Source organism: Malaya genurostris, chromosome 2, assembly GCF_030247185.1.
Source record: "Malaya genurostris strain Urasoe2022 chromosome 2, Malgen_1.1, whole genome shotgun sequence".
NCBI classification, from domain to species: Eukaryota; Metazoa; Arthropoda; class Insecta; order Diptera; family Culicidae; genus Malaya; species Malaya genurostris.
The window spans coordinates 206,535,021-206,549,473 of record NC_080571.1 but is presented as its reverse complement, the minus strand read 5'-3'; the positions used below and the strand labels follow the sequence as shown (position 1 = coordinate 206,549,473).

Below are 14,453 nucleotides of genomic sequence, written 5' to 3'. Positions count from 1 at the left end.
TGTGCAGTCAACCTATGGTGCGTGTATGGCACAGGGAGATCTGCTGCTCAAGAATGGAGTTGACATGATAATGATGCAACTGACTGCTATTTGTTTGGGACAGCAGATCCCCTGAAATCTTTACCGACATTCGAGAAAATAAGTTTCTATACACCAATAAAACTAAATAAAAATAATCAAGTTGAAAAAGTATGAATTATTATTATTATGATTATTATTATTATTATTATTATTATTATTATTATTATTATTATTATTATTATTATTATTATTATTATTATTATTATTATTATTATTATTATTATTATTATTATTATTATTATTATTATTATTATTATTATTATTATTATTATTATTATTATTATTATTATTATTATTATTATTACATTCGCAGGCACGTACCGAGAGGGGGGCTCAATCTGAAACCAAAACAAAAAACCCTCCTTAATCCACCTAGTGGTGTGATAATGCCTTTCTCTTCTTTCATAACAGTCTCATGAAAATGTATTTCATAATTTTATTAAATAATTTCGGATACTAATTTCGAAACTAATTCATTCAGATTGATTCGAGTAGTTCACAAAAGCATGCTTCAGTGTTTATGTCACACAGTCAGCATCATTTTTCCAAATTAGTGCTTGACATTTGCGTTGCCTATTTGTAATCAGTGATGCTAATCTAAAAAACCCTTCTTAATCCACCTAGTGGTGTGATAATGCCTTTCTCTACTTTCATAACAGTCTCATGAAAATATATTTCTTTTATTAATTTTTGTTAATATTTTTAAGACTTTTATTGTATTTTATTACTATTACTATATTACTATATTTTATTACTTTTATTAAATAATTTCGGATACTAATTTTGACACCAATTGATTCAGATTGATTCGAGTAGTTCACAAAAGCATGCTTCAGTGTTTATGTCACACAGTCAGCATCATTTTTTCAAACTAGTGCTTGACATTTGCGTTGCCTATTTGTATGAGAACAGTTATGCTAATCTAAAAAAAAACCCTTCTCATTCCACTTAGTGGAATTTTCATATATCTTGAAAAATCATCATAGGAGTACATGAAATTTTCGAAATCGAAAAAAAAATTTTGATGCCAAAAGGCTTAGAATTGCATGAAACGTCGAGATTTAGTGTCATCTCGAAAAAAAATTTTTTTGAAAAAATCGACTTTTTGGGACTTAGAAAAAATATGAAAATTTTTCCAAGTCCCAGAAAGTTGATTTTTTCAAAAAAAATTTTTTTTGAGGTGACACTAAATTTCGATGTTTTAGGCAGTTTTAAGAGTTTTGACATAAAAAAAAATTTTCGATTTTGGAAATTTCATGTACTCCCCCCTATGGTGCTTTTTCAAGATCGATAATTGTCAAACCTTTACCACCGGGCAGCACCCCTTAAGCATGTCCGATTTAGGTCAAATTTTGCATGAAGGCTTTTTTCGAGGTGCTTAAACTTTTGAGCACTAGAACTTTACGAAAATAGAGTTGATCCCAAAATTTTGGCACCCTTATATATACAAGAGCGGTAAAAATCAACGTGTTTTGTCGGTTACGTCACTTATACCATCATATATCTGGAACCAAAAGTCACAACCATTTGATCTACGAACTTGATCAACGGCCCGACAGTAGCTTTCAAACGAGCCCAAGTTTGTTAAAATCGGATCAGCCATCTCTGAGAAAATTGAGCGCGTTCAAATACAACGCTTTTTGTCGGTTACGTCACTTATACAATCATATCTCCGGAACCAAAAGTCACAGCCATTTGATCTTTGAACTTGATCAATGGCCCGACAGTAGCTTTCAAACGAGCCCAAGTTTGTTAAAATCGGTTGAGCCATCTCTGAGATAATTGAGCGCGTTCAAATATCTTCGAAAAGTGCACACACATACACACATACACACACACATACACACACACATACACACACACACACAGACATTTTCCGATCTCGTCGAGCTGAGTCGAATGGTATATAACACTATGGGTCTCCGAGGCTCCGTTCGAAAGTCGGTTTTTCCAGCAATTCTAATACCTTTCTATAGAGAAAGGCAAAAAGATGAATATTATGTGGCTGTTGATCCTGTAGATCACACCGTGAGATAGTGGTTTTGAAAACTTCGTGCTGGTCGAAACTCCACTGTCACTAACAGTGTAAAACCTACATAAAATAGAGGTTAAATCTGAGGCAAAATAAACGACAATAATAATTGTACTGGATGACTAAGTACGTCTCAGTACGCGAGCATTGTTGGGCAAGATTGTACAGATGAGAAGATATCCTACCGCTGGATCCCGCACATATTTATTTAGGACCAAAAAGACTGTTTATTATAAGCCAGAGAACAGAATGATTATCCGTAAATAGACTTAAGTCAGCACGAGTGCCTCAAAGTAAGATCGGAAAGATAATGATGTCGCATTTCTGGGATTGCCATGGTATTATTTTTTTAGGACTACCTCATAACTAAAATGCAAGGTTTAGTGTGCATTAATTGAGCGATTGAAGTACGAAATCACTGTGAAATGGCCTTACCTGGAGCGTATGAGCATCGCTACTTTTGGTAAAATCAACGATTTAAAGTTTCAATTACTTGCCCACCCACGTTGTTCACCAGATTTGGCTTCCTCGAACTATTATCTGTTCCCAAACCTTAAATCACCACCGAGAAAACGATGTGAGTTTCGTTTTGAAATTTAAGACCACTACTTCCGGAACCTGATACCAAAACTAGTATAGCCAAAGTAAGTTTGCATGGTCATCGAAAATATGAACTATAAATTAAAAAGGTATTTTCCGTTCTGCATGAACTGGAGTAAGGGAGCTATCTTGGACCACCTCTCAAAATCTATCGCATCATCACAAGTCTTGTGGATTGTTGTGCTCTATAAATGGACATTTAGAAGGTCTTAGGCATGTGTGACAGAAATGGCATTACAGTAAACGTTAAGAAACGTAAAACAATAACCTGATCTTGGACATAGTCACGAATTCTATTTAAATACTCAATAATGACACTGCCAGTGGGAGAAGTTCTGTCTGTTAAAAAAGTGAACATAATTCTTGATCGTGAGCTCTACCTGTCTCTGCACAAGTTTTTATAATGTTTATTGTCCCAAGAAACTTTACAATGCACTAAAAGGCCCATACCCAGAGGGGGCGCCCTCCCGAAATCAGAAACAGAAATAAAAAAAAACTTGAGAAATATTATGGGGCTTTTGATTCTGTAGATTACACAGTTAGATATAGGTTTTGAGAGTTACGTGATTATCAAAACTCCACTGCCAAGAAAACAGGCAGCGGCAGGTCTTACGAAGTAGAACAGAGTCAAAATCACATAAAATGGAGGACGAAACCGGGGTAAAATAAATGACAATAATAATAATACATAAAATTGTACTGGACGACCAGAAAGTGAGAGTGCGCGAGCATGCCTTAGGTAATCAAGATTCTGTAGATGAGAAAGCCGCTGTATCCTGCACATACTTATTTAGGGCTAGAAAGACGAACGGAAGCGCACTTCGAGTACATGTTTGACTGAATCCATTGTTATACGCCGGAGAACAGAATGACTGGCCGACAATAGACTGAAGTCAGCACGTGTGTTTCGAAGCGGCACGAGTGCCTCGATGGGCGTCTCATCGGCATTATTGTATACTAAGTATTTTGGAGGAGTACATCCAATCAGAAAAAAGTCAGTATTAGTGTGCCTTAATGAAGCTATTGAAGACCGAAATCGCTGTTAAATGGCATGAAGAACATAAGCATCGCTACCATGATTAAAATCAACGGTGTAGGTTTCAATTACTTGGGCACATCCTCGTTCACCTGCACACTTAAAAAAAATCCTGTGATTTTACATCTTATTAGATGCACATAAATGGAGCGTCGCAGCTCACGCAAATTTACGTGGAAGAACATTTAATATTGTGTCTAAAACTCCATGACATGAAATTCATTGAAATAAAAAAAATAGAATGCTGATAGCAACCGCCACGACTTGAACCAAGAATCATTGGATCGCAAGTACGTCTGTTAATCGACTGAGCCACAGAAGCATGCATCTGCTTGGCTGGTAAAAGGTGTATTTAAATTCATACAGGTGCTAGCAGAATGCAAGTTACAGTCGAAACCAGTGAAATTCAAGCTCATCATTAAGTCATCACAAATAAAATTTTTCATCATTTGACAAATTAGGTCTTTATGAATTACATCGTATGACGGATTAAGTCACCTGTAAAATTCAATTTTTTTTAGTGTAGGTCATATCAGTAGATGGGCATACATTCCAAAACGAAGCTCACATAAATTTCTCAGAGATTAATTAACGTTTGAGCACAGATAATAGTATGAGGTAGCTAAATCACACTCCAAAAAAATTAGAATTTTACAGGTGACTTAATCTAATAACATGTAAAATCACAGGATTTTTTTTAAGTGTGTATAAATTTAGAAGATGTTTTCCGTTCTCCACGAATCGGCTGTGCTACTCTATGCAGTGAATTGTTGTCAGTTAAAGTAGGAACGTAAATGATCTTAGAATATATGGCATCATCAAAAGTCTTGTGGATTGTTGTGCTATACAAATATTTCGAATGTCTTAGACATGTGTAACAGAAATAACATGACAGTAAATGTAAAGAAATGTAATACAATAACCATCTCTCGGGCACAGTCACAAATTTTATTTAAATACTCCATAATGACTGTTCCAGTGGAAAAGTTTAAAGTGTCTATTACAAACGCAGGTAAAAGGCACACCAAGAATTAGGTACATAAGAGTCTTCAGTAACATTCAGTTTTTGCAATGACTGAGCGGAAACATATATTGGAGAAACCAAATGAATGAAAAACTAACAATGCCCAGCCATCGATTGGCACCATTAAAGAAGGTGACAAGCGATTTAAAATACACTCTCCTACTCAGTGCTTGAGCGAAAAATAGGTATAAAGCGAGAAGACTAGTGTTTGCTGGACAGAGAAGATGTATGGTATCGGTCGAGAATTTAATGTAGACCTTGTTCGATGTACGTTCTACCATGTCTGACTGGCGTTTTAGAGTGCCTATAAAAAGATTCAGTGTGGCGAAATGGTAGCGTGTATGCACGGAATGCATAAGAACGCAGGTTCCAGTACTGTCTCTGAACGTATCTTTTTCCAATAAATCATCTTTTCTGTTAGTTTTTCATTCATTTCGCTTCTCCAATATATGCTTCCGCACAGTCATTGATAAAACTGAACTTAGTTATGGCGGCTTTACGTCAAACCAACTAAAAATTAATAAATCGATCAGTAACATTATTTTTTTATCTGAGGGCCCCTCCCGAAACGAAATCCTGGGTACGGGCCTGCGCTCTAATACGCAAAAAGCAAAGCCTTGGTATTACATTCCTGTAGTGGAATTTGACCTTCTGTTTCAAAAGACTTCGCAGCCGATTCAGAGTGTACAGAACTAGTGCATGGCTGGTGCTACGATTCTACTGACACTACGAATCCTTCCAGGTCGGGGCTCGAACATACGACAACTGGTTTGTAAGACCAGCGCCCTATGCATTGAACCGCCAACCCAGGATGCGCTCTAATACGCTGTATTCTTGAATACGGAGTTACAATTTGAGCTCATGTTCGCATCGAACTTCATCAAATCGTCTTCAATTACCACGTTACAGGAATCGCTGTGCCCTTTTCAACCCTACTTCGACGAGTACTTCTTCAACTGTTATAGAAATCAATGAAGAAATATAACTTGTTTAAGATTTTGAGCACTCAAAATTTTGTATTCCTGAAACCAGAAACCGGTTTCGGATGAAGACTTTTATTTGAATCCCTTGAAATTCGGCCTAGACATCTCAGTCAAATCTTTACGCGTTCTGTTTTGAAAGTTTTAATCGCTACTTTATGAACCAAGTTGAGAAGATTTTTCTGTATTTGTAGCATCATTACGTCCAATGAAGATTTGAAATTTTCATCGCTCATCGTCCTGTATTTCCGGACCTGGAACTTGGATCTCGATGAAATTAAATATCATACGCGATAACACCTTTCATTTGAATATAAGTTGGTGAAATAGGTTAAATAATATCTGAGGAATCGGTGTGAGTTCCATTCCGACATGTACGGTGCTTCCGGGACTAGTAAAGTAAACTGGCTCTTCACAAAACGAAATCCTGTGTACGGGCCTGACCCCTGGCATTTCGTATGAATCGTTATAATCAGTTACTTTGTTAAAATTGATTTGGAAGAAAATCATAATTAGCATTTGCTTGTTTTCATAGCTCGATTATTAACCTTTTTCAAGTTGTAGTAGGATTGCAGAAAATTGTCGAGAATTTGTGATCAAGTGTTTTTTCGATAAATTTATGGTACAAATTGATCATTTGTTGTCTGAAGCGATTGGTATTGACAGTTTTACCAGGTTTAGCAACTCATGACCTTTCTGATCCCATAACTTTCAAACGGTTCGACATTGTTTGTTGTGCAACATTTAACATTGCTACCATTCGCTTTTGATTAGAAGTATCATCTTCATCGAATATTGCTTAACATACAATTCGATGTATTCAATTTTGTGTGATCTGTCACGTTCTTTGTTTCTCACATCAAAATCATTGGGCCGTATGAAAACAATGTAGTAAAGTCTGTTGTTTGTAGTATCTTCTCAAAAACAAAGTTCACAGAGTATAACGCGGTTTGGTATGAATAAAAAACAAGTTCGAACATGTAGTTAATGCTACTTCCGAATTTTAGCATTTACTGCATACCGTATCGACACAGAGCCGGAAAAGCTGGCATAAGCATGCACAAAGCAAGAAACGTACTTACATCTGTAAAAATGTCACTTTTTTAGTTTCTGTACTTCACTTTATCAGCAAACACAAGAGTAGCAACCTCTAGAGCTACCTACCGAAAACTTGTAGTAAATACTACAGTTTGTAGCATGTTTTAAGAGGAACGTGATCCACTCGTAGCATTTACTACCGAAATTCAAGCATGCTACGTTTTATTCATACGGCCCATTATCTCTGAACCGTTTAAATCATTTTCTGTATATTGCTCCTGATAGAGATTGATCACCATTGCCTTGACAAGCATTCGATGCGACTCTGGGGTACTTTTCTTCAAACGAATTCTTTCTGGTACAGAATTCGACATTTTGAACACGAGGAATGTATATTAAATATTTTTGGAAGATGTCATATCAACCCAACAAATGTTATCAAATGTTTATTCTCGACATATTTCTATCTTCAACGTTCACTTTATACCGGCTCATCAGATAATTTCATGTTAATTTACTTTAAAGAAAACTGCCCACACTGTCCTTATGAGGCGGTCGAAATTATGCTGGTTGGGAAGAAAATTACTCTTTACAGTAAGATAATCAGCATGGTTTGTCATTTTTTTTTCTCAGGGAGAGCATCATTGACATATTTTTTCCCACAAGATAGTAGGCCGAGTGATCAGTAAAATAATACTATTGGTACAGTTCCCCTACATACATTCAACACGTTCGTAAAATAAGCATCATTCTCAGAAATGTGTAAATCATCATATTTACTATTAATTTTTAAAACTGGTGCTAAACTACACGTTCGCAATTGTTGTGGAATTGATCATATTTTTCACCAGTCTAAAAATCCACATGGTTTTCTCAAAGGCCGCTCTACTACATCCAATTTACTACAATTTATGACATTCACTTTCAATGCAACAGGGTGATGGCAACAGTTTAGAAACATTAGACACTGACTTCAGTGAAGCATTTGACTGCATTGACATACCGTTGCTACTATTCAAACTACTAAAACCTGTTTCAATCCACCTAGTGGTGTAATGATGGCTTTCACGGTGATAGTCTTCAAAATATTTTTCTTCGATTCTTGAAAAATTAACCGGAATCAGATTGTTTGACCGTCTACTGTCTACTGGTTTAGAATTTGTTTATGCTTTTTGTTTCGCCCCTTTAAGTGATGGATTTTTTAACACACTTCACCCTATAATTCCGAAACCGGAAGTCGGATCCGGATGAATTTTATGACCACAGGACCTTTCATTTGAACCTAAGTTTGTGAAAATCGGTCAAACGCGATGGCTAAGAAAAGTGAGCAAGATCCATTTGGGAAAATATGACAACTATTTCCGGTGCATTCGAAATCGTAAACCGGGAACCAGGATACCAGGTTTGTTTGGCCGTCAACTGATAATAACTATCGAATGTACTCGTTTTGAGGCCAGTTTAGATTTTTTTTACTTATTTTGTTTCGCTCTATATGAGAAAGGCGAAAATTGTGTAGAATCAAATCAACAGAAATTGCTAAAATCATAATTCTCATACAACTTTTTTGATTCAATCTATGTTACTTTTGGTGTTCCGCAAAGTTTGTTTTTAGATCGTCGTTTCTCTCTTGATTTTGTATGTTAATGTTATTTTCTTCATATCCAAATATGTAAAAGTATTTATTTATGCAGACGACTTTATATGGAAATAGGAAACGTTAATGATGCAGAAATATTATAGAATGCGATTAATTCGTTTTGCACATGGTGCAGCAAAATTTTACTTGAGCTTAACAAAAAAACATGCAGTTCCATATCATTCAGCAAGAAAATTTAAACACAATCTTTGAATATATGTTAATATGTGTCATCTAGTACAAAAATATTGAACTGTGCGTGATTTTAGACTCTAAATTCACATTTTTCGAATACTTGCCATATAACTTGGCTTGCCATATAAAACTCGTTGCATGCTTATCAATATACAAACACTTAAGAAACGCCGAGAATTTTCGAAGCTCTACCCTTTTACCCATATTATTTCACAACGCATCCATTGTGCAGCATTACTTCCTCAAAAAAATTTGTATGCACCTATCCGTTACTTAACATCGTAACTTGTCAATCGAATGTTGCGTTGTTGCAATAAAAATAGCAATGTAAATTAATTCAGTATGACAGTATGTTTACAGTTAAAATCACATGTAAACCTTCAAAATAATGTCGAGTATATAAGTAATTTGTAACTGTGAATTATTACGGAGGAACAAATAAATAAACAGGTTATCCGATTAACAAGTTTTGAATCTAAAGAAAAACAATCTGCAAGGTTCAACATTCAAACTTTCCATTTTTATAGGCAGTACTCAAACTCTGTTTTTTGCTTTCTAATAAAGGAAAGCCATGCAATCACCAACTTTTAAACCGAAATCCGGAGGGCCGAGTGTCATATACCATTCGATTCAATTCGACGAACTGAGTAAATATCTCTGTGTCTGTATGTGTTTGTACGTGATCAATATATGCACTCACTTTTCTCCTAGAAAGCTACTATTTCAACCAATTTTAACAAATTGATGCTCAAATGAAAGTCCCTCTTGCTCCATAGAATTTGTTTTAGATTTCGTATTTCGACTACTGGTTCCAGAATTACAGGGAAGCAAGCTCAATATTTTGCTTTTATAGAAGAAGGTGTAAAAATGTGCTCATTTCTCAAAAATAGTAGATGAATTTCTCTATTTCACCGGTCTAGCAAGTTGACAACTACACAAACTCTCATCAGATATACCAGTCCGGAATCCGGTTCCGGAAGTACCGATCAAAAACCTCCAAAACGGAACTCGCTCACTTTACTCCGAGATAACTCAACCGTTTTACACAAACAAAAGGCCCAAAGAAAAGGTAATCCGTAACTACAAGGAAAAGTTTGTTCAAAATTTCAAAACATCATTTAGACCGATACTTGAAAAATAAAATGAAAAAAAAATCTTCTAATTTTGGTTCGATTTCTAGGCTATGCTAGTTTACGCCCGTGCAAACTGTTGTTTCTTTTCAATGAGCAGTAAAATACTGCTCGGATGAATACCACAATAATATTGCAATAATGGGCACACAAGTCACATGAGAAAGGCATTGTCACACTACTAGGTAGATTGAAACAGTTTTTTCGGTTATCCCCGGTGAACTATCTATAAGGTTAAAGCCGGGGTAAAATAAACGATATAATAATAATGTATTCTTTGTATTTATAAAAAATGTTTCTTGTGAGTAGAAAATGTTGTATTATTATTATTAGTTATATTATTATTAAAATTTCCATCATGATCAAGGCTATATAAAAAAAATTGTACGGAACAACGACTAGTATCTCATTAATGCATGCCACGGTGCTCGCGGTATGCCTTTAATATATCAAACTTCTGCTCAGAGGGAACGAGTTCTTCATTCTCCGCTTCAGGATTCTCCTCCGAAATCTCTGCTGCCGATTCATCTTCCGGGTTTGTTTCCCCAAGGGAAGGCAGAGTAACGATATCATGATTTATCACACCACCACACGCTTTCACGAAATGTTCCAACGCACTTTCGACATCCCTTTTTAGTCTAAGGTCAGCATCCGTCATGCATTCGATATAGATGGCTTGTAAATGATTAAGAATGTCACCAAATGTGCTAATAGCCGAAGACATTTCTTCGTATAAATCTGAAGGTAATTGTAGACGCGAATCCTTCTCGGCCAAAGTTGCTAGAATAGACTCAGGCCTACTGAAAATATTCCCTCCTCGGAATGAGTTGAACAGGTCCACCCAAATAAAGTCGTCGTCCTTTTTTATCTGGTTGGAGATCTTGGAAACCTCAACAGTGAGAACATCACTGACATCAGTGATACATTTTGAAATTGCACTTCCAGCCAAAACGATTGCAGTTCTCGATGATTGTTCTACGGCTTCCACACATTCACCCCCATCTTCTGCTTCTGGTTTGTTGCTAATATCTTCAAGAAAAGCTTCCTCAATAAGAATTGTGTTGACTACGAATGTTTCCTTGATCGTCAAAATATCTTCATGAAAGACGTTGACTTTTTCTGTAGTTTTCAACTGGGCCTCACTGATAGTTTTAATCACGAAATCTTGTATGTCTTTATACTTCGGATGCAGTTCCTTCAATTTCTGTAGCACTTCTCTGGTCTTGGCACGATCAGCGAGAGTTACCTGAAAATGTCACATTCTCTTGACATTAGTTCTTTAGGTGATAATAAAAATCAACATACACTGAATACACACAGGACTACTGCAATAAGTACTAAGGACCTCATCACTAATCTGTTCCGCTACCTTCGTTCCACTTGATAATAAAGATCCGCAGTGGTCTGTGAAGGATTTTATACAAAACTTTTTTTTTTTGATAGGATTTTATCAAAGAATGCTTTATCTGGCTCAAAATTAAAGTGAAGATTAGCTGATTCTTTCAATAAACGAGTGCGTGTAATTGTTATCGTCATTTGTAGAATGGTCGATTTCCGTTTCTGCAGACTGCTGATTGTTTATCAATTCGTAGTCAAACATCTGACATCGAAATCATATGGATTGAAGAAGTAAAGTTCATCTTGTAAACGTTGGAGCAATTCCACGAATGGGAAACAAGTCAACAGAATTTACATAATTCGCTTAGCATGAAACTTTGCACACATCTTTGGTATGATGAACCGTGTGTTTTGGACGGATAGAGACTCAATACGGATTTTTAAATAAGGTTGAATGTGTTTTGGGCCTGAACTTTCTTCAAATAATTGCAATTAGAAAACAGATACTTGTTTAGGAAATAATTATAAGAAATCGATTGGGATATCTTGAAAAGGTATCCATTGAATAGCAAGATGAATATACATTGAAGAATTGGTAAATTCAACGAGAATTGAAAAAAAAAAGCTTTTTTTATCCACCTAGTCGTGTGAAGATGCCTTTCTTGTATTACTTATAATCTCAAAAACGTCACTACGAGATTCAGTCGAGAATTTTTTTCCCAACTTGAATACAATCAAAAACTTTTTTTGGGTATAAACTACCATAAACATTTGTTTGAGTTATTTAATGTAATTTGTATCTGACTGTTTTAGAATTGTTTCTGTAATGGAAGTTTTTGAGAAAAAAAACAGGTTTTGTGCCTATTTGAAAATTGTACATTGTACACCAACTCAAACGGGTGTTTCCCTGTCAATAGTTATTATTCGCAGTCTTGATCTCGTTGCTAGTTACTGTAGAAGCGCCTTGTTGTACATTGGTTGCAGTTGCTGTTAGATGGTGAAGGTGTTTTTGAAACAGGAGCACTGCATTCACTAGTTTCCATTGTTGAGCGGTTGACCTTGTTTTTGATTGTTTTGTTTGTTTTCGCAGTTTCAGTGCAAGGTTTGCCGTAGTGTGCAGGTTGTTCACAAAACTGACATGTAACCAGTTGATTTTCATACGTAATCAGCGTTTTACACGGATGTATTCCATATTGACCACAAACGATGTAAGATGGAATTGGTTTACGTAGTTGCATACGTACCACTCGCACGCCATTCCAGATACCGGGTAAAAAATTCCGCCATACTTCCCTTTCGATGGAAAGAACTTCACCGTACTGCGACATGTTTTCCCGAACATACCCATCGCTGGTCTGCGGGGGAAGGTCATGCACGCGTACTTCTATTGCATTGTCCACCATGTACACAGGAATTTTATATTTAAAATTGTCATGATCAACACTATGCACCTCGTTGTTAACCGAAGCGAATGCAATGGCATCTCTTTCACGTTTGAACATAATGTACACACAGTTAGACGCCTTGTTGAATTGAATTTCACTTACATTATTAGCGTCTAGATGCATTCGTTCTTCAAGTAACATTTCAATTTCATTTGCTGTTGGTCTAACTTTGCAGCGCTTGAAATCAAGACAAATTGAATTTGGTCTTGTAGGCCAAGTTGCAGGCTTTGTTAAATCGTATTTACCCATTTCGTACACTCTATTGTATTTGTTTCTGTTGTCTCGACCGTAAACTGCGACTGTGTCTGATGAGATGCGAGCACGAACTGGATCTATGTCAAGTTGAAATAGATTTAAATGTGACAACCCTGCGATGCGTACCAGTTTATCATCATTTTGTATGACAGTTTGACAGTTTTGACACTCATCGCCCTATAATTTCGGAACCGGAAGTCGAATCTGGAAAGACTTTTCGTGGTTTTTTAAAACAATTCAAAACTTTTTATTTGCATTTTAGTTGCTAAAAATCGGTTAAGAAATTGTGAACGCATTTTCTCATAGATTTGAATATATTACTTTGTAATTCCGGAACCGGAAGTCGGATCTGAGTTGAATCTGAGTTTGTGAGAATCGGTTCTGCCATCTCTGAGAAAATTGTATGACATTATTTGTCACATACACACAGACATACATACAAACACTTTTACACATACAGACATTTTGTGCTCTCGACAAACTGAGACGAATGGTACAAGACACTCCACCCTTCCGGTTTTTTTTGTGATTGAAGAGACGTGCTTTAAGAGGCAGGTAAACAAGTAGCAAACTCCTACATCATCTACGTTTGAGCTCTCTGCTCGGGTAAAATCGTGACTGGTTGCGAACCGAACATAGACAAACTGCGTGAAAGGCGATAGTATTACCTAGCTTGCAATGCCCGTTACTGTAGGTGAACATTCTTTGGTACAGAAAAATGTACTTAGTGACGAAATATTCCTGCCCTTGATCATCATCATCGCAGCAAGAAATCTCTAAATTTACATGTGACGCAAATTCAAATATGAAGGAATCAATAAAAGTGTGGTTTGCTTAATGCTTAGGTTTTACAAGAATGATTTTAAACTATTGCAAGCATAAAAAAATCTTTCACGAAACCACGTAACATTACACGCTTCGATATTTATAATTATACTCAATCAATCTTAAATATATGCCATATTTGACGCTTGAATGTGTCAGTCCCAGAAAAGGTAAATTTATACGATTTTTCCAAGTGTGTATACTCTGAGAGAATTGGGGTAGAAAATACTATATGTTTTTCACGCATTCACTACCAAAACTCAAGTTTGCTACGTTTTATTCAGACAACCCTCTGAATGTGATATCTGTGGGGAAATTACCACACTTTCAACAACGGGGGCTACATTATATTTTTGTTCAATAGGAAATTCATAAGTGCAAGAAACGCAATCATACTTGCTGAACAATTCGTATACAGACAAGTTGTGCTTGCAATAACTTACAAAAATAAAAAGCATTGTTATTGAATTGTGAACAGAGCTGCTAAATGTCAATGAAGATTGGAAAGCTTATGTCACTGGACTGCTGCCAACCAGGCTCTACCAATCATCATAGGTATATTGAGTGTCTGAGAGCCGATCTGTCATAACTTAAATTCTCTTGATATTACACTCACCAGGGAGCTCATTGATTGCCGATGCGATTGATATTATCTTCAAACCTCCTATCACTACTTGATTACGATGTGACTAAATATTAATCAAGCAGCATAAACATTGAATTAAATTTATTTACACCAATAAACTCCGAAGTCCGATGACTTTTTGCAAAGAACAATTAACTTTATCAATTTATGTTTATGTTGGTATTCTCATGCAATTTTTTTACTTCAACAGGG

At 36.0% G+C, this 14,453-nt stretch overlaps 2 protein-coding genes across 3 annotated transcripts in view; one reads left to right on the top strand and one right to left on the bottom strand.

Moving 5' to 3' along the window:
- The window catches only part of LOC131427241 (uncharacterized), a 217,195-nt gene that overhangs the window by 103,752 nt on the left and 98,990 nt on the right, over window positions 1–14,453 (top strand). The gene's annotated exons all lie outside the window — the stretch shown is intronic.
- On the bottom strand, window positions 10,016–11,144 carry LOC131427242 (uncharacterized). The gene is made up of 2 exons (XM_058590254.1): window positions 11,058–11,144; window positions 10,016–10,998 (listed from the first exon to the last, which is right to left on the bottom strand). Exons 1-2 carry the CDS (start codon window positions 11,100–11,102, stop codon window positions 10,162–10,164), a joined length of 882 nt encoding a protein of 293 aa, XP_058446237.1. The 5' UTR covers window positions 11,103–11,144; the 3' UTR covers window positions 10,016–10,161.

Coding starts and splice junctions, on each gene's coding strand:
- LOC131427242 (XM_058590254.1), bottom strand. CDS start 11,102: ATGAGGTCCTTAGTACTTATTGCAGTAGTCCTGTGTGTATTCAGT. Junction 10,999..11,057: donor TAGTCCTGTGTGTATTCAGT/GTATGTTGATTT, acceptor TGACATTTTCAG/GTAACTCTCGCTGATCGTGC.